The 22,193-nt window shown below is 42.2% G+C and overlaps 1 protein-coding gene across 6 annotated transcripts in view; it reads left to right on the top strand.

Moving 5' to 3' along the window:
• The window catches only part of SIL1 (SIL1 nucleotide exchange factor), a 295,785-nt gene that overhangs the window by 205,486 nt on the left and 68,106 nt on the right, over positions 1 to 22,193 (top strand). For all 6 annotated transcript variants that reach the window (XM_082652456.1, XM_082652454.1, XM_082652453.1 and 3 more), the window contains 3 exons: positions 1,388 to 1,508; positions 8,648 to 8,747; positions 17,106 to 17,297. In XM_082652456.1, the coding sequence (XP_082508582.1) occupies positions 1,388 to 1,508; positions 8,648 to 8,747; positions 17,106 to 17,297 (413 nt within the window). The remainder of the gene's footprint in view (positions 1 to 1,387; positions 1,509 to 8,647; positions 8,748 to 17,105; positions 17,298 to 22,193) is intronic.

Below are 22,193 nucleotides of genomic sequence, written 5' to 3'. Positions count from 1 at the left end.
TAAAAAGGGCCTCATTGACTAGCATGAAGATTTTCATCTTTAAGAACAGTAGGAAGCCATCAAAAGGTTCGAGGCAGGGGAATAACATAGTCAGATTTGTGTTTTGAAAGAAAAAAAAAATCATTCATTGTAAAGAACAGTTTGATTAGGAGGTAAGAGGAGATAGTAGAGGCCAGTTAGAAGGCTTTGGCAGTATCCAGAAGAGAGATGGTGATGGTTCAGAGAAGGGCAGTGGTGGGGAGGGCAGAGAGAAAGGTATGCATTCAAGAAGAAAGAAGACATGTGGCAGGAGAAACACCAGATTTGGGAGATTGGGTATATGGGGTTTAAAGTAGAGGGAAGATCAAGGATGACCTACTTAGCCTTCAGCCGGGAAGATACTCTTGTTGTTATGTTGGTTTTGGATCTCTCCAGTTGAGATAATCTCTCCCTTTCATACGTTTGGAGATAGGATTTTTTTTTTTTTTTTCCCTTGGCTGTGCTGCGTGGCTTGTGGAATCTCAGTTCCCGGACTGGGGATTGAACCTGGGCCACGGCAGGGAAAGCACCAAATCCTAACCACTAGACCACCAGGGAACTCCCTTGGAGATGGAATTAATGCTAAAAAAAAATTACCTCTTGCCCCATGATCATAGGAATAGGATAGAAGTTACCAGTTTCTTGTTCTTGCCAGTATTTGGCCTCATCTCTTCCCAGAACCAACTTCCTCAACCATTACCTTTATTTTCCTACCCAAACTGGGGTTCCAGTGGCACATCAAGACAGCAGCCTCCACAGCCCTTCCAGTTTTTCCAAGCTCTTCTGCTCCCTGCCTCCTGAATGCAGCCTGTCAGTTTCTGTGTCTGAGTCTTTGCACGAAAGGCACCATCTATTTGGGATTCCCTTTATTCCCAGTCTGGGTCTCACTTTTTGCATCATTTAACCCCCAATTCAGGGAGCCTCCCCAGAGATAGGTTTCCCCATTCTACTCTGAACATACCTTTTTAAAAAATCCTTGAGGCATTTTGGATGGGTTTGAGGTTAGAAGTGGATCATTATACACATACACAGGTACTCAAGTTCCCTTTTAGTTCTTAGGCAAAGATATAGAAACTCCCTGCTGAAGTGGGATGGCAGGAACAGAACAGTTTGTCTTGGAGTGGTGTTTCCCCAGCTCCTTGGTTCTCTGATGGAGGCGCAGTGGTTGGTGTAACTTGGAGTTTGCTATGATCCTGCCAGAATTGAGAAAACTTGAATTCTTGCTACATCATTACTCTTTTATGCTCGGGGTTTACCTCATCTTTCCAAGCTAACTTGTGCTATGCACTTCGTTTGAAGGAATTTTTCACATGCAGTGTCCCTCCAGGTACTGTAAAGGTCATAAGTCTTCTCTCTTCTTGGCTTTTAGGTCATGCTGTTCCTGCAGGATCCCATGTGCGGCTGAATCTCCAGACTGGGGCAAGAGAAGTGAAACTCCAAGATGAGGACAAGCTTCGAAATAATTTGAAAGGGTTGAAAAAAGGCAAAAGGTATAGTGTCAACCCTAGGGACTGGGAGACTGACAGCTTTGACCCTGTAATACTGAGAGTAATGACAATGTACTGTTTCTTACCCAAATACACATGGCTTTAAATTTTTTGAAATTTAATAGCTTAGAATTTGTGATAAATCTGTCAGGGTTTTATGGATGTTTACTTCTATGGTATTTGGAAAGAAATAGTTTGCAAAGCAAGTTGATACTTTAAAAAAGGCTGTAGGGGGAATGCTTAACCTGCTTTAAAAATGAAGCCATTTTTCCCAGTACTTTAAGAGTACCCATTTGAATCTCAGCAATTAATGCACTGATTACAGATGAGTCATCTATTCATTAAAACAGGCCTGTTAGGCCTTCTGCTTTGCAGTAATACTTCCTTGGTGAACAATAAAATTGCATTTTAAAGTCTTTAATTCAGACCAACTTTTCCTCTTGTTAGTCTGTATTAAAACAGGCTTTCAAAAGTTCTCCAATGGTAAGAGTTGCCTTATTTTTTAATAATCAGTTTAGATTATTTGCTTTTGGGCAATTCGTAGTCTCTATTTTTCTGTTTTTTGCCTTGAATTACCAAGTTTTTTTGCTTGCTATTTCCTGTGTAAGGGAGAAGGAGGATGAGGCATGGGGTTGCAGGGGCTGCTGGAATTGTGCAGTTTGAAAGGTCCGTATAAATACCAGCCATGAAGTGTCTAACACAAGGACCAGCAAATTATGGCCTGAAGCAAAATATTGGGACTACTGCCTTTTTTTGTATGACCCAGAAGCTAGGTTGTTGTTAACATTTTTTAATGGTTGAAAAAAATTGAAGAAGAAAAATATTTCATGACTGAAAATTATTTGAAATTCAGATTCTGGTGTCCATAAATAAAATTTTATTGGAACATAGCCATGCTCACTCATTTAGGTATTGTCTATGGCTGATTTCTTGCTACACTGACAGAGTTGAGTAGTTAGGAAAATCACCCCATAAGGCCTACAAAGCCTAAAATATTATCTGATTATTACAAATAGTTTGCTGTTCCTGTTCTAATACGAGCATATCTCGTTTTATTGTGCTTCACTTTGTTGCAGTTCACAGATACTGCGTTTTTCACATATTGAAGATTTGTGGTAACCCTGTGTCGAGCAAGTCTATTGCTACCATTTTTCCAACAGCATTTGCTCACTTCATGTCTCTGTGTCACGTTTTGGTAATTTTCACAATATTTCAAACTTTTTCATTAATATTTGTTATGGTGATCCTGTGATTAGTTCTTTGATGAATAGATCTTTGATGTTACTATTGTAATTGGTTTTTTGGTTTGTATTGGTTTTTGTCATGTATCTTTTTTTTTTTTTTTGCGGTACGTGGGCCTCTCATTGTTGTGGCCTCTCCTGTTGCGGAGCACGGGCTCCGGACGCACAGGCTCAGCGGCCATGGCTCACGGGCCTAGCCGCTCCGCAGCATGCGGGATCTTCCCAGACCCGGGCACGAACCCGCGTCCCCCGCATTGGCAGGCGGACTCTCAACCACTGCACCACCAGGGAAGCCCTGTCATGTATCTTTTAATTAAGGTACCTACTTTTTTTTAGACGTAATGCTGTTACACACTTAATAGACTAAGTATAGTGTAAACATAACTTATGTGCACTGGGAAGCCAAAAAATTTATGTGACTCGCTTTATTGCAATATTCACTTTATTGCGATGGTTTGGAACAGTGACCTCAATATCTCTGAGATATGCCTATTTATGTAAGTATTGGGAATCAATCATGGATTACTGAGTGGGGTTAGTGTTACTCAGTCCTTGGATTTTTATTATTTTAACAATATTTTGCAGTTAGATATGAGGCAGAAAGTTACCTTAGAGACCCAATTTTTACCTGAGTCTTTTCTTTTATATACCTGGCAAAAGGTCATCCATCCTGTCCATGTGGCACTCACAAGCCCACAAAGTAGCTTATTCAGATTTGGGCATTTTTCACTGTTGGAAAATTCAACTTTATATTATGATAGATAAGGAGCTATTTGTCATCCTTATAGTCACTCCAAAGTGGGAAGGATCTTTACTTTCCCCCATCTCTCCATATAGGCCTGAACCTGGATTAACCCAGGTTATATGATGATTATTTTCTCAGAACCATCGAAGAAAGAATCAAATCTCGTTGTCGTAACCCCTGTCAACCTCCCTTCATCCCTAGCATGCTTATACATACATTTTTCAGTGTCTCAAAGTACTTAGGAAGTCTTTTCTCACATCTAAGTCAAGTCTTATTTTCTGAATAAGAAGACTATTTTTTCCTGGTTTAAGACTATTTTTTCCTGGTTTAGGAACTTGATGAATTTGGAGCTTTTTATTTGTTGGTTTTAATACTATGGGAAGTGATTTCTCCAATACCTGACCATAGATCATCAGTAGGAGCACTTATCGCTTTGTCTGTTGCTCCTGTCTTTTTATACTAGAAAGCAGAGCCATCCATGTGGTCTGTAGTAGAGACACCATAAGAGAAGAATATTCGTCCCTACTCCTGCCTCTTTGCTTTTCTCCTTTGGAACATTTCTGAGGGCTCTGCCCTGGAATAGCCTCCAGGATATGCTGGACATGTCTTCTTCCTTCTCAGCATTTATAGCCAGCAGCAAACCTGTCTGAACAGAAGCCCAAAGGCGTTGACAAGGTGGTGTGGGTGTTCAGTGCTGTGAGCTCAGTGAGTCTCTGATTGCCTTTGGTGGTGACTTCCTTCTCATGGAGTGGACCTCATCCTGTGCTCCTTTAATTCCACTTTACAGTGTCTTCCTGCCTCTTTAGTTCTGGAATGGGAACATAGGCCAAAGGGCAGGGCTAATTTTCAAAATTGTTATAATATTTTGCTTATTGACTTAATTCTGTTTTGGGGAACAAGATCCACAGCTTTCCATCAGATTGTCAAAGAAGTTGGTGATCCCACAAAGTTAAGAACCACTGGCTAGGACTTCCCTGGTGGCTCAGTGGTTAAGAATCTGCCTGCCAGTGCAGGGGACACGGGTTCGAGCCCTGGTCCGGGAAGATCCCACATGCCACGGAGCAACTAAGCCCATGTGCCACAACTACGGAGCCTGCGCTCTAGAGCCCGCGAGCCACAACTACTGAGCCCGAGTGCCACAACTACTGAAGCCCACGCGCCTAAAGCCCGTGCTCTGCAACAAGAGAAGCCACCCAATGAGAAGCCCGCAAACCGCAACAAAGAGTAGCCCCTGCTTGCTGCAACTAGAGAAAGCCCGCGCGCAGCAACAAATACCTAAGGCAGCCAAAAATAAAAATAAGTAAATTAAAAAAAAAAAAAGAACCACTGGCTAGAGAGAGATGGGAATAGTCCATTCAGCCTAATCCATGGCAGCTTCTCCATTAGAGCTGCTGGATGTGTGACTGGCCACACTGCTACCTAGAGCTACAGTTCCTAAAGCCTGGGAGAGGTTTCCTGACTCTGACTTGTCCCAGAAGATTCTCTTGGCACTACCTGAGTTCAGTGTATAGTTGGCTCTCAGCAGGTTTTCCTCTTCCTCTTTGTGTGTTAGGTATTGCCGTCTCCACTGGTTTTAGTCTGTATCCCTGTCAATCTCTCCATAGTACATCTCTATTTTTGCCTTGGAACAACCAGATTTTTGAGTCATCCTCTTATGTTTAGAGGGATAAGGGACAAACTGCATCCAAGTTGTTTCATTTTGGGTTGAGCATTTACCACGGTATAATATGGTATAGTAGTTAGGGGAGTGGGCCAAGGACAGGACCATTTACTTACTCCATTCATTCATTTCACAAAAGACCTATTGAGTGCCTATGTGCCAGGCACTGGGGATACAGTAGTAAACAAAACAGGCAAGATGCTAGCTTTATTGAGGTTGGCAGGCAGGAAAAGAGAGAAATAAGTATGCAAGTAAGGTAATTACAGATTATAATAAATACTAGGGAAGAAATAAGGTGATAAGTCCCTGAGGGAGGTAACTGTAGATAGGATGGTTTGAGAAGGCCTTCTCAAAGAGATGTTTGAACTGAGACCTGAAGTATGAGGGGCATTTAGTCATGCAGAGGGTTAGTTTTATAGGTTTATGGTTAGAGCATTTCAGGCAGAAGAAACAAGAAGATTTTCTGGCTTTGTTAAGGAAAGGGCTTTGTCAAGTTCAAGAAACAGGAAAATGATCAGGTTGACTAGAGGGTAGGAGAAGGAAGAAGACTAATATGAGATGAGATTGGGAAGCTATGAGGGGCCAGATCATGTGGAATTTTGAGGAGCATGTTAAATGTTCTTCATTTAAGTAGAATTGTAATGGAAAGCCATTGGAGGATTTGGGGTGGGAGAGTCATTTAATGTAATGTAGTTTAGCAAGATCATTCTAGTTGCTATGTATATGGAGGATAGATTGAAGGTGGACAAAAAAAGATGCACAGAGACGATTAGAATGTCATTTAAGTGGATCAGGCAAAACATAATGGTGGCTTAGTCTGTGGTGTGTGAAGGAGAGTGGATGAATTGGAGATTTAATTTGGAGGTAGCAGCAATAGGACTTGCTTACGACTTAGATGTAGGGGTTGGAAAAAGGGTAGGGTTAGGGGTTCAGGGTAAAGCCTCATTTGGGATTTGCACAACTAGGTACTTGAAGGTACTATTTATTGAACTAGAAAAGATTGAGAGAGGGACAGTTTTATGGGGAGAACTATCAAGACCTATGTTTTAGATGTAATAAGTTTGGGGGGGCCATTAAATATCCGAGATCCAAGATATATCAGTAGTTGTACAGGAGTCTGGCTGGTACTCAGAGAAGAGATTTGGGTCAAAGATGTAAATTTGGGCATCACTGCCTGATAGATATTTTAAAATATTTAGGTGAGAGGGTAGAGATAGAGAAGAAAAGATTGTCCAGGATTGAACTCTGAGGTGTTCCAGCATATAGGATTTAGGTAGGAGATAAGGAACCAACAAGAAGAGACAGAGAAGGAGTAAGGAAGAGGAAGAACCCGGAGAGTGTGGCAACAAGAAGCCGGGAAAGGAGAGTGTTTCAAGGAGGGAGGGGTGAACTGTGTAAATGCTGCTGAGTGGTTGAGGAACATGGCACTAGTGAAGAGTCCATTGGATTTGACCATCAGTTACTGGGAATTTTGATGAGCAGTTTTAGTGGGGTTGTGGGAATAAAATCCAGGTTAATGCATATGGCAACGTAAATAGCATTCAAGGAGGTGTGGATAGTGAATGAAGACAATGTGTTCATAAAGTTTTACTTAATCTGAACAGGAGCAGGGAAATGGCATGATAATTAGAGACTGTGGAGTCAAAGGAGTGTTGGTATGCTGATGGGAATAATCCAATCAAAGGAAAAATTGATGATGCAGGCAGGTGGGAGTGGTATAATTATGGGAGTTAAAGCTTTTGAAAAGGCAAGTGGGATCTCTAGCCTAAGTTCAGCAGGGGCAGGGGCACTGTCATCCATTCCAATAGTAGAGAAAGCAGAAAATACAGATTTAGGTGCAGGTTGGTGTATAGAGTGGATGATGGAAAGGTGAGGGAGTTCTTGATAACATCTGTTTTTCTCAGTGAAGAATAAAGTGAGAATAGCAGCTGAGGATAGTTGTATGTGTGCCTGTGCGTGTGCACACACTCATGTGTACCCACACATGTGCACACTTCTGTGTGTGCAGTTGGGGCTGAGAGTGGGTGATGATGGATAGCCTGAAGAATGGGACTTTAGGCAGTAAACAGATATACAGACATGACGGGATTAATCCTGACCAAGTATTGGAGGAAGGAGGAGATAATCTGCTCAAGTTATAGCCCTAAATACGTAACTCCCTCCTAGGGGTAAGGATCAGGGCAGTGGCATCCTCTTGCAGCTGGCAGTGGGTGATTCTCTGACAGGAAAGGGGTTCTCTTTCCTACCTTGTAGGGTTGTGGTAATGATTTGAATGAAATATTACTTCTAAAGGGTTAACATAGTGCCTGACACATGGATAAGTGGTCTGTAAATGGGAGTGATTAGCTATTATTAATTAGTTTAGGAGGACTGGGGTTTAAAGAAGTCAAGTGTTTTTCTGAGGGCCCTAAGGGGTCTCTAGGATGAATCAAAGACTGAGTGAGTACCTCTCATGAGACCTGAGGCTGGCTAGGATCTTGGACCATGAGACTGATGTACTCATCTCGCCTGGAACAGAGAGTAGTCCAGTAGCCCCTTCCTCCCCAGCCTCTGATATATCTCCAGGGATATCTGGATTCCTCCCTCCCCCTGCCCTGCCAGCTGGACAGTCTTGTCATGCACAGCTCACTTTCTACGCTTCCCTTAGTCTGTATGTACCACTCTTTTTCTTACCTCTGTTAACTGAACTGAAGTGAGTGCTGGTGGCAAAACCTGCCTTCCACCCCCTCACCCCATGAATACCTTCTCTGCAGTCAAGATGAATTGTTGTGGCTTGGATCAGCTCCAGGGCTCTTTGTGAGGATACCACTCTAGTCTCTGCCAGGTTCCTGACATTATGTCCACATTGGTTCCTTTCTTCCCTGTCCTTGGAGGCTGGCTATGGAAGGTGGCTGGCCTCGATTTTAGTTCTCAGTATCTCAAACTCATTCCTTTGTCAGGTTGACTCATACCTCCTGCATGTACTCTGTGCTCAGGGGTTGGTCTTAAGGGTATGAATTTATCCAACCTGTTTTTGTAAAGATAGACTGAGTCGTCAAATCAGGTCAGGCACACACTTGGGGGGCTCAGGTCCCTGTTGGTCTCTTTCCTAGAAGAATATAAATAGGGTATATGTTATTTCCTCTGTCTGTGCCCAGCATCCTCCAGGAGGTCTTACTCTGGCACGTACTGAGAGAGCAGCATCGCACAGTCATTCTAGACTTGTTCTGCACAAGTAGCTGGTTGAGAGCTCTCTGTCCATGGTGGGCTTCTGTCTGCCTTATGCCATTTTCTCCTCTTTCATGAAGTGACTCCATCTTCAGCTCTTTCCTCCTCTAGCTTCAAGGTGAGATCACCCTGTTAGACTTCTGGCTGACCCACGGCAAAGTTAGGATAGTGTGCTCTGAGTTAGAGCTGGCCTGGATTAGCTGGCTTTGGAGTGCCAGCCACCCAGAGGGGTTTTCTTTCTTGGGAAAGATGGTGCCCCCCTTGTGACTCTCAACTTCTCTTTGGACAGGCTGGACATCAACACCAATACCTATACATCTCAGGACCTCAAGAGCGCACTGGCAAAATTCAAGGAGGGGGCAGATATGGAGAGTTCAAAGGAAGACAAGGTTTGTGATGTTGTTTATAGTGAGTTCATGTCATCCTGCAGAATGGCCTTGAAGGGAATCACTGTCTCCTGAAGCTTTAGCAGTGAACATGGGATAATAATAACAATAATATTATAAAATAATTTAAAGAGCCAAGTAAGTTAATGCCAAATAAGTAACCCTTTACAGACTCTTAAAAAAAACGCTGGGAACTTTTCTGTCATCCTTTACGTTAGAATCCAACTTCCCATTACATATTTGGGAAAACTGAAGCACAAAGCAGAGAGAGCCATACTCTGCATTACCACAGACATCAGTGAGGGGAATAGAGATTAAAACCCAGATCTCTTCACTTATACTTGGATTAGGCACAAGTTTAAAGGACAGAGGACCTAGACCAGGAAGGAAGGGGCCCAAGTCCTTTGAACATATAGCAAACCTTTTCCAGACCTCAAATTCCTTAAATGTACAACAGATGGCTGAGGTTTCCTCCAGCTCTAAATTTGTTTATAAGCTAAGGGACTGAAAAGGAGAAAGAGGCAGAATTGTAGCCCCTTGGTTACGCCTCTAATGTCTGGGATGGCTCATGGATCCCGACCTATCAGAATGAAGTCTTATTCTTAGATGGATCATGAGCTCATGTGATAGCCAGAGAATGTTGCAAATCAGTTTTTACATTTCCACTTGAGTCCTGTCCTTGAAAGAACCTCCTCCAATGTCTGCCTTGCAGACCTTTCTAAGTTCTCCCTCCCCCTTCTCCTCTTCACAAGCCCCTTTGCTTTGTATTATATTTCTCTGCCCTCACCCCAGAATTCTGGCAGTATCTTGGAAAGGCAACACCAGGTTCTTGACAGCCTGTGTGTTAGTGGAGGAAGCTTTAGGTCCCTCAGATCCTTCAGAGCTAAGTATTTCTGAGACAGATGGACTGTGTGTGTGTGTGTGTGTGTGTGTGTGTGTGTGTGTGTGTGTGTGTGTGTTGGAGAGGACCTCAGGAGGAGGTGTTAATATGCAGGCCAAGTCTCCATGTCTTTACTCATCTTACCAAAGTCTCATCTCCCAACGTGGAGAGTGTATGTGGTATGAGAAGGTGAGTAGCAGGATGGCAGCAATTGTGGTAAAGGAAGGTGATGCATAAAATTATATCCCACTGCAGGTGTATTAACTGTGTGGGTGGAGAGGTGTGAGGAAAAGCAAATCCCCTGCCTGCTGAAGGTGAGGCCAGCAGAGGAGAGCAGTGCATGCTTAGGTGCCTGGAGCAGAGATTGGTATTCCTGTGACCAGGGGTTGGGTTCATTCCCACTCATTCTCTCACCATGAGCTCCACATGGAGCAGATGGGAACATAAAAGTTGGCCCCTGTTCCATGTTTTCTCTGTGGGTGGAAGACCCACTGCACCCCTGTCTCTTCTCTTTGCTCTCTTTAATGACATTCTTACCCCTAATTCAGTTAGTGTAGAAAAGTATGAATATTATGAAAATATTTTTTAATGTAAAAGCAAGAGATTATTTAAGTTTTCAGTTGCTGGTTTTTTTGCTATTAAAAATAATTCTTTCCCTGTGCAAGGGGAGATCCCAATAATGGTAGCCAAATATGACACTCCTGTACCAGCTGATTTGAGTCAGCCGCCACTTCTGACTTATGGCTGCCACACTGTTTCTTTACTTCTGTGGCACTTAGGTTGTTAGCTCCTTCACTGAGGTGCTGGGTCCTAGGTTCTTTTTCTCATTTTCATTTGTATCCTTCCTGGACTGACTCAGCTCCCTGCCAATGCATTGGGACTGGCAAATAAATTAACTTGAAGTAGGTTGGGGAGTTTTTTACATGTCTCAAGCTCCTGGCTGCAGATACCATAATACTTTTTGTTTATCAATCTTTAAACAAAATCTTTGCATGGTGACTTGCAAGTACAGGATGTACTTTTACTATTTATAAAGACAATACTGTGAGATATTGTATCATATCTCAACCAATTGAGTTAATTTTTTTTACCTGATTTTTTTGGGAGAAGGGCATCAATTCCATTATAACCATTGGTAACTTATTAGATTTAAGTGAATCAGTCCTTCCCAGAGTCCCTTGCTTTTTTTTTTTTTTTTTTTTTTGTGGTACGTGGCCCTCTCACTGTTGTGGCCTCTCCCGTCGTGGAGCACAGGCTCAGCGGCCATGGCTCACGGGCCCAGCCGCTCCGCAGCATGTGGGATCTTCCCGGACCGGGGCACGAACCTGTGTCCCTTGCATCGGCAGGCGGACTCTCAACCACTGCGCCACCAGCAAAGCCCCCAGAGTCCCTTGTTTTGTGGAAAATCTCTGTCTTACCCAACACATTTGGGCCATTGTTTTTGAACCTGATCTCTTTATCCCCCTACTATCATACAAATTGCTTGATGCTTTATGTTTTATCACGTCAGCTGTTATTTACCTATATCCTATAAATTGCTCCATTAAAAAATATGGTCTTCTTTTTAAAAAATATTTATTTATTTATTTAATTTATTTTTGGCTGCATTGGGTCTTAGTTGTGGCACGAGGGATCTTCACTGCGGCCTGTGGGATCTTTTGTTGTGGCGCACGGGCTCTTCATTGTGGTACGTGGGTTTCTCTCTTTCTGGTTGTGGTGTGTGGGTTTTTTCTCTCTAGTTGAGGCGCGTGGGCTTAGTTGGATCTTAGTTCCCCGACCAGGGATCGAACCCGCGTCCCCTGCATTGGAAGGCAGATTCTTTACCACTGGAACACCAGGAGGTCCCCCAAATATGGCCTTCTTAAACTTTTGATTCTGGACAAGATAAAATAGACTCATTTCTCCCTATTCTTCCTGCTCAGGACAACTAAAAATCCTGGACATAATACTGAAAGCAAATATAAGAAGACTTTAAAGGTGAGAAGAAGAAGGTGGATTAGATAGGGACCTTGGAATTTCAGGGATGACATGGCAGTGAGTTCCTTGGCTTTCTTTTTGCCCTCTCTGTATCCCAGAATGGGCACTGGAGAAGCCCGTATCTTGGAAGTAGCAACAGGTACAGATAGAGAAAAGGCCCTAAGAAAGGCCTGCTCTTCATAAGATAGAACTAGGAAAAGGGCAGCCTAATAGAACAAAAAACTTTTTGACAATACTTATTCTGCTTTAGCCAAAGACCTCCCTTAGTACCAGTGGGAGTTGAATGGGGAACTTGTATTTCCACCTCCCATTTGGTGTAATATAGCAAAGCTGTACTCTCTTTCCTCCACCAGAGTGGTGTCAGCAGAAGCTGAGTGGGGAGCCTGAACTTGCACCCCCTCTGGTGGCAATAGATGGTGTGAGGCAGTGCTCTTCTACCTCAATCAAGGTGGTGTCAGGGAGAATTGAGCAGAGAGCCTGAATTTCTACTCTCTGCCCAGTGGTAGAAGACTATTCTCTGCTTCTCCCACTGCTGTAGTACCAGTAGAGACCAAGTGTGTAGCAGGCTGCTTTTTCTGTTGGGGTGGTGTCAGCAGAGGCTAAGAAGGGAACCTGAATGTCTGTCCCCTCCCTGGCAGCACCAAGGTAGTTTTTCACTTCTCTTAGCTTCAGCGATGCCGGAGGGCTGGTGAATGGAGAGTCTGTACTTCTACCCTCCATCTGGTGGGAACAAGGCAGCGTAAGTCAGCATTCGGCTTTCTACTCTGGGGCAGTGTTAATGGGGATAAGTGAGGAGCCCGAACTTCTACCCTCAGATCAGCAGTGATGAGGCAGTGCTTCAGTTACCCTGCCAAGGTGATGTCAGTAGAGGCCAAGGAAGGGCTTCCATTCCCAATGCTGAGTGTGCAGCAGTGGCAGGTGATGCTCTTCCTTCTCCTAACAAGAAGAGTGGTGGTAGGGTTTTGGAGGGAAGGGAGATGGAGAAAGGAATTTTGCATATGAAGTTCTGGGAATGCTCCCTAGTAACCCACAAGAGAAACTGACCAGAATTAACACAGCAGATTTGAGAATGGAACTAGAATACTGCCCATGTTTTTAGATTAGCTCTAGATAGCACACACAGGAAGCAGACCAAAATAACACTGCAAATTCTGTGAAAACTAAATTGTCTTGGGCTCACAACTGTACAAGACCAGAACCAACATATTAAACCTAAACAGTGTGACTGCCTACTGTAAAGGAAGTTTCAGTGGAATTCAGAGTCTTATAACTTAATACTCAAAATGCCTAGTATACCAAAAATCACTCATCATACCAAGAACCAGGAAAATCAAAACTTGAATTAGGAAAGACAATTAACCAATGCCAACAGTGAGATGACCCAGGAGTTGGTATTATCAAACAAGAATTTTAAAGCAGTTATCATAAAAATGCTTCAAGCAGTTATGTACACTCTTGAGACAAATGATAATCTCAGCAGAGAAATAGAAGACATAAGAAAGAACAGCATAGAATTTTAGAACTGAAAAATACAACTGAAAATTAGAAAAATAATCACTGGATAGGCTTACTAGTAGAATAGAGATGAGAAAGAAAAGAATCAGTGAACTTAAAGACAGATAAAAAGTCATCTAAGTAACAGAAAACAGATTGAAAAAAAAATGAACAGAGACTTAAGGACCTGTAGGATTATAACAGAAAATCTAAGATTTGTGTCACAGAGTCTCAGAAGGAGAGGAGAAAGAATATTGGGCTGAGAAAATAATCAAAGTAATAAAGATGGAAAACTCCCCCAATTGGTGAAAGATATAAACCCACAGATTCATGAAGCTGAGTGAATTCTAAATAGGATAAATTCAAAGAAATCAATACCATGACACATCACAGTCAACCTTCTGAAAACTAAAGACAGAAAAAAAATCTGGAAAGTAGCAAGACAGAAACCACATACTATCAATAGGGAATAATGATTGAATGACAGCATCTTTTTCATCTGAAATCACAAGGCCAAAAATATGTGGCATATTTTTCAAGTGCTGAAAAAAACAAATTGTTCACTCAGAATTCTGTAGCCAATGAAAATCTCCTTCAGGAGTGTCAGGGAGAAAATCAAGACACTCTCACACAAAAGAAAATTAAAAGAATTTATCACCAGCAGACCTACCTAAAAGAATGACTAAAGAATATTTTTCAAAGAGAAAGGAAATAATAACAGAAGAAAACATGGACCATTGGGAAGAAAGAACAGTGAAGTGAATAAAAATAAGGGAGACTATAATAGACTATCCTTCTCTTGAAGTTTTAAAATTATTTTGATAGTTGTAGCAAAAATTATGACATCATCTGTAATTCCATGTGTGTTTAGTAATATATGTTCAACTACCAGAGTTACCACTTTTTGTTTCTTTGCTGCGCTTTCAACTTTGTTGATCAGTTCTCTCTTTTGATTATCCATTTTTATGAAATGTTACATGGGTTTGTCCTTGGAGGGTGAGGAAGCCATATAACCACACACTTGACATCTGTGTGTGAACTGCATAATGGATGCACAGTGATAGTTCACTGTCAGATTTTGAAATAAATGTGATCAGCCACTGTTCATGATTGGCATTTATGTTATTTACGTAGTGATTTATGGACTGAAGAGCTAGCAGCAAAGTTGGTACTTAATGCAATTAAAGTTAAATATATTGATGGCAACTGAAGTTTGAGTCATGCTGGGAGACTAGTATTATTTAAACTGCGGTTGAAATTGGTGCATATCAGATCTGTACAAAGCAAGGACTGTCTATCTGAATCTGCATCTATCTAGAACATATAAAGAACCCTCAAAACTTAACAGTAAAAACCAACAAACAATTTGAAAATGGGAAGAGGACATGAACAAACATTTCACCAAAGAGGATATGTAGATGGCAAATAAGCACATGAAAAAATGTTTAATGTTATTAGATGTTAGAGATATGCAAATTAAATTCACCATGAAATATCACTATACATCTATTACTATTTAGTGATAATACTATCTATTAGATAGATAGTAATAGATAGCAGTATCTATTACTATTAAATGATAATACTAAATACTAGTGAGGATGTGGAGAAACTGGATCTTTCATACATTGTTAGTGGGAATATAAAATGGTTCAGCTACTCTGGAAAATATTTGGGCTCTTTCTTATAAAACCAAACATATGCTTATCATTATGACCCAGCAATTGCACTCTTGGGCACTTATCCCAGAGAAATAAGAACTTAAGTTTATTTTTTAAATTTTATTTTATTTTTGGCTGTGTTGGATCTTCATTGCTGTGTGAGCGCTTTCACTAGTTGTGGCAAGCGGGGCTACTCTTTGTTGTGGTGCGCAGGCTTCTCACTGTCATGGCTTCTCTTGTTGCAGAGCACGGGCTCTAGGTGCGTGGGATTCAGTAATTGTGGCATGCGGGCTCAGTAGTTGTGGCTCACGGGCTGTAGAGCGCAGGCTCAGTAGTTGTGGCACACGGGCTTAGTTGCTCTGCAGCATGTAGGACCTTCCTGGGCCAGGGATCGAACCCATGTACCCTGCATTGGCAGGCAGATTCTTAACCACTGCGCCACCAGGGAAGCCCCCAAATTGATTTTTTTAAAAAGCTTTATACAAATGTTCATGTGGTTTTATTCATAATACTCCAAACCTGGAAACAAACATTCTTCAACAGGTGAATGTTTAAACAAACTGTACATCTATACAGTGGAATACTACTCAGCATTAAAAAGAAACAAACCATTGATATTTACAGTAACTTGGATAGATCTCAAGTGCCTTAAGTTTAGTAAAAGGGCCAATCTCAAAAAATTACAGACTGTGTAACTGTCTGTATAGCTTTCACCAAATGCTAGAATTATAGTTATGGAGAACAAGTTAGTGGTTGCCAGGGCATAGGGACAGGAGGCAAGGGATGAGAGGATGAGGTGCAACTACAGAGGACTACGGTGGAGTTGTTTGATGGTGATGGAACAGTTCTGTAACTTGATTGTTCTGTTATGAATCTGTATATTAGATAAAATTGTGGAGAATGATGCACACACGTACATGCAAATGTGTACATGTAAAAGCTGGTGAAATCTGAATAAGGCTTGTGGTCTAGTTAATAGTATTGTACCTATGTCACTTTCTTGGTTTTGACATTGTGCTGTTATTGCATAAAATGTTACCATCGGAGGAAGCTGAATGAAGGCTATATAGTACTCTGTGTATTATTTTTGTAATTTCCTTTGAGTTTATAATTACTGCAAAATTTAAAGTTTTGTTTTGTTAAAGGCCTTCCGAAGGGCCAGGCATGCATCATTTTTGTGAGGCAGAGGTGACTAGTTTCTTATCCTGCTCACTTGTCTGTCATCCCACAGCTCTAGGCAGTGACTCAGCTTTCCTAGACCTCTTTGCCTGGCCTTTGGCAGCCACCCAGAGTCCTCTAGCTGGGTGTAAGGAGAGCATTTCACTGTTTAGCCTAAAGGAGAATATGGCATCGCATAGGTGTGATTGCTCTGCTAGGAACTTGGTTTCTTTTTAAGAGAGACTGATTCATTTCTTTGGTTGGTGTTTCTATGGAGTCCTTGTAACTGGAGAGAAAACCCACAAGTAATAGATGAGCAATTTGGAGCTGACAGCTGCTCATCATCCTGCCTTTTATAAATACTCGGGCCTTTTAATTATTCTTGGAAGATAGAGACATAAGCCACTGTGACCTTTCAGACTCTCTTTATAAGCACTATCCTCTAAAATTGGGAAGAAAACAGAAAGTATCACATGTATAAAATATCTAATTGAAGCCTCTTATTCACCTCCAACATAACTTCATTTTAAAATCTTTATATGTGTGGGGAGTGGGGAGGGACTGAGCAAAAATTGTTTGAGACTTGATTATAGTACATACAGTAATTTAGCTACTTCAAAAGTTGAACAAATTGTACACCTGTAGTTAGATTGACAGTAATGGCAGAGATTTAATTTTCATCAGCAAATTGCTCCCACTCTGACAGCTCTTTACCCACAGTTTCCTCCATCCGGGTTTCCCTAAAATGTTGCTGGATGGGGCAGGGGCAAAGCAAAGATATCCTATGATTGTAGAAGAAAGAGAACCAAGGTGTGGATTATTCCGTCTTAGACCTCAGCTTTCCCGCGTGAGGTTAGGGGTTGGAGAGTGAGCTTGCATTGCTTCCCCTGACCTCAGTGATTACAAAAAGAAGACTTGACATTCTTCCGAACATTGGAAGGCATACTGAGTTAGGTGAACCTTGGAAAATCTTGAGTGTGTTCTTGGGGCAGAGGGCTACATGGGTAGACTCTGAGGGCTCTCTATTCTCTGGGCATCTTGGAAAGTATCAGGACTTTTGATAGTACAGATTAAAGAAGATTGCCTCCTAGAGCAGCAGTTCTTTGAGGATGGGCATCCATGGTAGACCACAGGAGTCTTGGGGAGATGTCTTCAACTGAGGATTAACCATCTCTTTGCTACTCTCCTTAGGCAAGGCAGACCAAAGTTAAACGGCTGTTCCGTCCCATTGAGGAGCTGAAGAAGGACTTTGAGGAGCTGAATGTTGTCATTGAGACTGACATGCAGATTATGGTACGACTGATCAACAAGTTCAATAGTTCCAACTCCAGCCTGGAAGAGAAGATTGCGGCACTCTTTGATCTTGAATATTATGTCCATCAGGTATTATATTTCATTGACTGTCAGTCTGACTTTCAACAGCTCCAAAAAATAACACCCCCTGCCCAAGGCCCTACGAAAATATTGTCACCATCTTTCCTTCTCTCTCAAGGTGTACAGCATTTTGTAAAAAAATATTTATTTATTATTATTATTTTTTTGGCTGCGTGGGGTCTTCGTTGCTGCGCGCGGGCTTTGTCTGGTTGTGGTGAGTGGAGGCTACTCTTCGTTGCGGTGTGCGGGCTTCTCATTGCAGTGGCTTCTCTTATTGCGGAGCATGGGCTCTAGGTGCACGGGTTTCAGCAGTTGTGGCTCGCGGGCTCTAGAGCGCAGGCTCAGTAGTTGGGGCGCCTGGGCCTAGTTACTCTGCAGCATGTGGGATCTTTCTGGACCAGGACTGGAACCCATGTTCCCTGCATTAGCAGGCAGATTCTTAACCACTGCACCACCAGGGAAGCCTGGTATATAGCATTTTTAATCTAGGCCAATATCTGTTGTAGTAAGATATCTTCTTACAGACCAGAGGCAAGCTCTTTTTCATTTGGAGTGTTACTTCATTTAATTTTTCAACACTGAGGATACAGCAGAGGTAAAATAGATGTGGTACTTGTTCCATGTAGCTTATAGTCTGGAAGTGAGAGTGATTAAATAATGAACAATTGAACAATGAAAAAATTAACAATTTAATAATGAGATAATTTAAGACTGCGATAAGGGCTCCAGAGGGTAATGTGTGAATATATAACAGGGGAACTTAGCCTAGCTGGGGAAGGCTTCTCTGAAGTAGTGACATTTAGGCTGAGCATTAAAGGATGATTAGGGGTTAACTAGGCAAAGAGGGGAGATTGGAACTGGGGGTGACAAACTATGGCCCACTTTTGTGAACAAAGTTTTATTGGAACACAGTCACATCTATTTGTTTATGTGTTGTTTTATTGCTTTTGACTGTTTTACTGCTACAGTGGCAGTGAGCCACATGGCTCACAAAGCCAAAAATGTTTACTTTCAGGCCCTTCAGGAAAAGTTTGCCCCATTGTATTAGAGCATTAGAGGCAGAGGAAACAGCATGTGCAAAAATTTTGAGTCAGAGAAGAACTTGGTGAGATTGAGGACCTGGAAAAGACTGGAGTGACTGGAGCACAGAGACCAGTGGGTGGGGTGGCACAGATAAAGTGGAAAGGTTAGGGAGTCAGAGAGGTGAGGTTTGGAAAATCATTCTCTTCATGATTTTATCCTTGATCCTAAGAACCATTGGGGAGTTTGAAGCAGGGAAATGACTGATAAGACCTGTGCCATAATTGTAATAGTTAATGTTTATTGAGCATTATCATATACTAGGCACATATTCACATGCCTTGTACACATTAATTCATTGACTTCCATACCTGCCTTTGGAGTACTACTGTTAATCCCATTTTATAACTGAGGCAAATAAAGCACAGGTCACATTTGTGATTGCCCAAGGTCAGCCAGTTAGTGAGTGTAGAGCTGGGATTTGCAACAAGATCTGTCTGACCCTAAACTCTGTGCTCTAAACCTTTTGGCTACTCACAGGATACTGGTGCCATCTGAATGAAGCTCAGAGGAGAATAGGTGGATATAAGTGGAAGGAGCCAAGAGAGGTCATGCACTTATTGAATAAGTTAATTTATTGCACGCCTGTTAAGTTTCAGGCACTGTTCCAGTCACTTAAGATACATTTGTGAACAAAATTGGAGCTTACCTTCTAGAAGAGGCAGATAGACAACAAACATAACTAATAAGTAAATTATATATAATATGTTTGAAGGTGATAGGTACTATTCAAAAATAAAAAGTAGAGCAGGATAAGGATTGGCAGTGTTGGGAAGGAAGATTTCAGACAGGAGCAACAAGTACTGAATCCTAAAGGTGGGAGCATGTCTAGTGTGTTTGGGGTACAATAATGTGGCGGGAGCTAAGAGAAGGGGGAGGGAAGTAGGTAAAACTTGGAGAGATAAGGGAAGGGAGATCATGGAGCGCCTTGTTGGCTGTGGAAAAGAATGAAATTGGACAGACACTGTTTGGAGGATGTTGAGCAGAAGAAGCATTTGATCTGACTTACTTTTAAAGGATCCCTCTGGCTGTGTGTTGAGAATTAGTCTGTAGGCCGAGTGCATGGGTAGAAGCAGGAAAACCAGATAGGAGGCTATTGCAGTAATCCAGACTAGGGGCGATGATGGCCTGGGAAGTCTGTGTAATCATAATCAAAGGCTTGTTTGAGATCTTCATCAAGACATAGATCTTCAGCATCCTCCCACGCACGACAGCGTCCTTGTTCTCTATAAACTAGGCTAAAAGACATTCTTTCTTTAGGATTTTGCCAGCCTTTGTGTTGAGAGAGGATGAGTGTGTACTGTATCTGCAGGAATTATGGGGTGGCCTCTTCATCTCTCTCTGCTCATAACTCTTTCTCAGGCCTCAAATAACAGATCTGTGATCCTTTTAGAAAGAAAATGGACCTGGGTTCTCTTTCCTCTTTCCAGTCTTTCTCTCCAGGGTAAAAACCAAAAATTCCAACAGCTTTTCCGTTATAGATATTTAAAGGATTAAGGATCCTAGGGGTTATTGGCCAGCTCAGTCCTGCTCTGATGTTGACAGCTTTTATTTTTTCTCATCTTAACATACTTGGATGGATCTTTAGGTATCAGGCTTCAGGCTCTTTAGTTGCAGCATAAAAGGCCAAATGACCTTTTATAAGAGCTTATCTTACCTAGGGGGAGTGAGTACACAGGAGGCTAGCAGGGCCCTAACAAATTTTATTTCCCTTGAAGGTTCTTTGGTCACCCTGCAGTGTCATCTCTAGGTTGATAACCCATTCTGCTTTCATGGGTCACTGGGTGGGATTAACAGTTTCTTGGACATCACCAAACTTAGCCTGTGGTCAGTCCAGGAACCAGTTCCCACATGGAGACCAAACTTGATCTGTTCGCAGAAGAGTCATAAGTGTTTTGGGTGATTGGTCTTTTGAGTAGAAATATGGATAAGGTGGTTTGGGCTGGTATGTCGGGCTTCCTGCAGCAGTGTTAAGTTGTGATTGCACCAGGGGATTAAAGAAGACATAGCTCGGCTTCAAGTTCCAGTTGTGATGAGGAATTAGGGTGATGTAGTACTAGCTTTGAGGAAGATAGGACTCTTCTTGCCAGGAACTTACTTAGTCCACTTCTATTCTAGACTTACTGATTGGCGGTTTTGAGGAGCCATGGGCTTCAAGGACCCAAAGTAGATCTGCCCAAGGATTCCTCACAGCCATGTTTGAATTATTAAACAAGATTTGTGAAAAGCAAAACCATGTGTGTGGAACAGTGTGTGAGTTATTTATAAGGAACAGCCACTGTCTGCCCCATCCACCCTGGGGTGGTGTATTTGCCTTCCCTCATGTGACTCCTCAGTTAGTTACCATCATTTCTCCCTTTCTTTATTCTCTTGGTTATCTCATTGTCTTGTCAGTTTTCTGGTTCCCTTTTTCCCTCCTGAGTGTTGGCATAGTTCCCTACTGCCTCCTTCCTTATGTGCTCCCTGCTTCTACCTTGAGCTCCTTTCCACCTGTCCCACCCAATCCTGAGGGTAGCCTGGGAAAAGTTCTGGCCCCAGACCCAGGCTCTGGTCATGCCTTCTCCTGTGTGATACTGGGCAGGGTCCAGATTTTGGAGCTTGGGTGTGCAGTAGGCAGAGTGACTCTTTTCTTCCTTGTCTCCAGTGAAATAACAAACGAGAAAACATCTTGAAAAGGCTGAAGTGCTTATATAAATGTCAGCATTTATAATACCCTGGATTATCTTTGTAGTAATGAAGATAAACTGAATCTAGAATAGAACCTCTGTGATTCTGGGCTGTGTTGCTTTGCTCTGCTAGGGACTCATACCAGCCTTGATAAGTAGCCATCTCAGGCATGAAATTATAGGACTCCGAGCCAGAGTTTTATATCTAGAAAACTTGGAGGAAGGAAGATCGAAGGAGAGGTAGTGAATTCTTAGATTTTAAAATCAGAGTATGTGAGGAAGGAAGACTCAGTAAGTATTATTTATTTATTATTTATTTTTTTGGCTACGTTGGGTCTTAGTTGCAGCATGCGGGATCTTTTGTTGCAGTGCGTGGGTTTCTCTCTAGTTGTGGTGCGTGGGCTCAGTAGTTGTGGTGCACACGGGCTTAGTTGCCCCGCGGCATGTGGGATCTTAGTTCTCCAACCAGGAATCAAACCTGTGTCCCCTGCATTGGAAGGCGGATTCTTAACCACTGGACCACCAGGGAAGTCCTGTATTATGTGTGCTTATGTCAGCAAAGCACCCAGCTCTGGGTCTTCCTAGTTAGCTGGGCTATGGCCCAGTAAATCATTCCTCTTCATAAGGACATATTAGGGCAGACAAATGCCAACCCTGGCTTCGGGACCTTATGACAGAGCAGACTCCATGCTTACTTCATGGCCCTGGATTGGCCATCTCCTTAGGTTTGTGGTACAAGCGACCCATTCATTTTGTTGACACACATACACCAGATTGCCTTTTTTACTCACAGTGGAGTTTATTTCAGTAACATCTTTTTCTGATCAACTTTATTCATTGGTTTAATGATGATTTATTGAACACTTAACTATATGCTTACACTGTTGTAATCACTGGGCCTATACCAGTGGACAGAAAGACAAAAACCCCTGCTCTTGTGGTTGAGTACAAGAATGACCTTCTAAGTGGTAAAAACGGGCTAGACCTCTCTAAAAACATAGGCAGAGTCAAATACAGCCCTTCAAACTGGATTTCTCTGTTAGAGCCATCTTCCAGTTTGGAAAGATACAGTCAGGTAGGACAGGGCTCAGTGGCATCTGGAGGAAAAAGGTGGGTAGTAGTCACATTGTTGTTGGGCTCTAGTTTCCTGAGTTTTCCT

The sequence above is a fragment of the Grampus griseus genome (assembly GCF_964374135.1).
Source record: "Grampus griseus genome assembly, chromosome: 3".
Classification (NCBI taxonomy): Eukaryota; Metazoa; Chordata; class Mammalia; order Artiodactyla; family Delphinidae; genus Grampus; species Grampus griseus.
The sequence above is the reverse complement of the archived record's forward strand: the minus strand, read 5'-3'. Positions and strand labels throughout refer to the sequence as shown.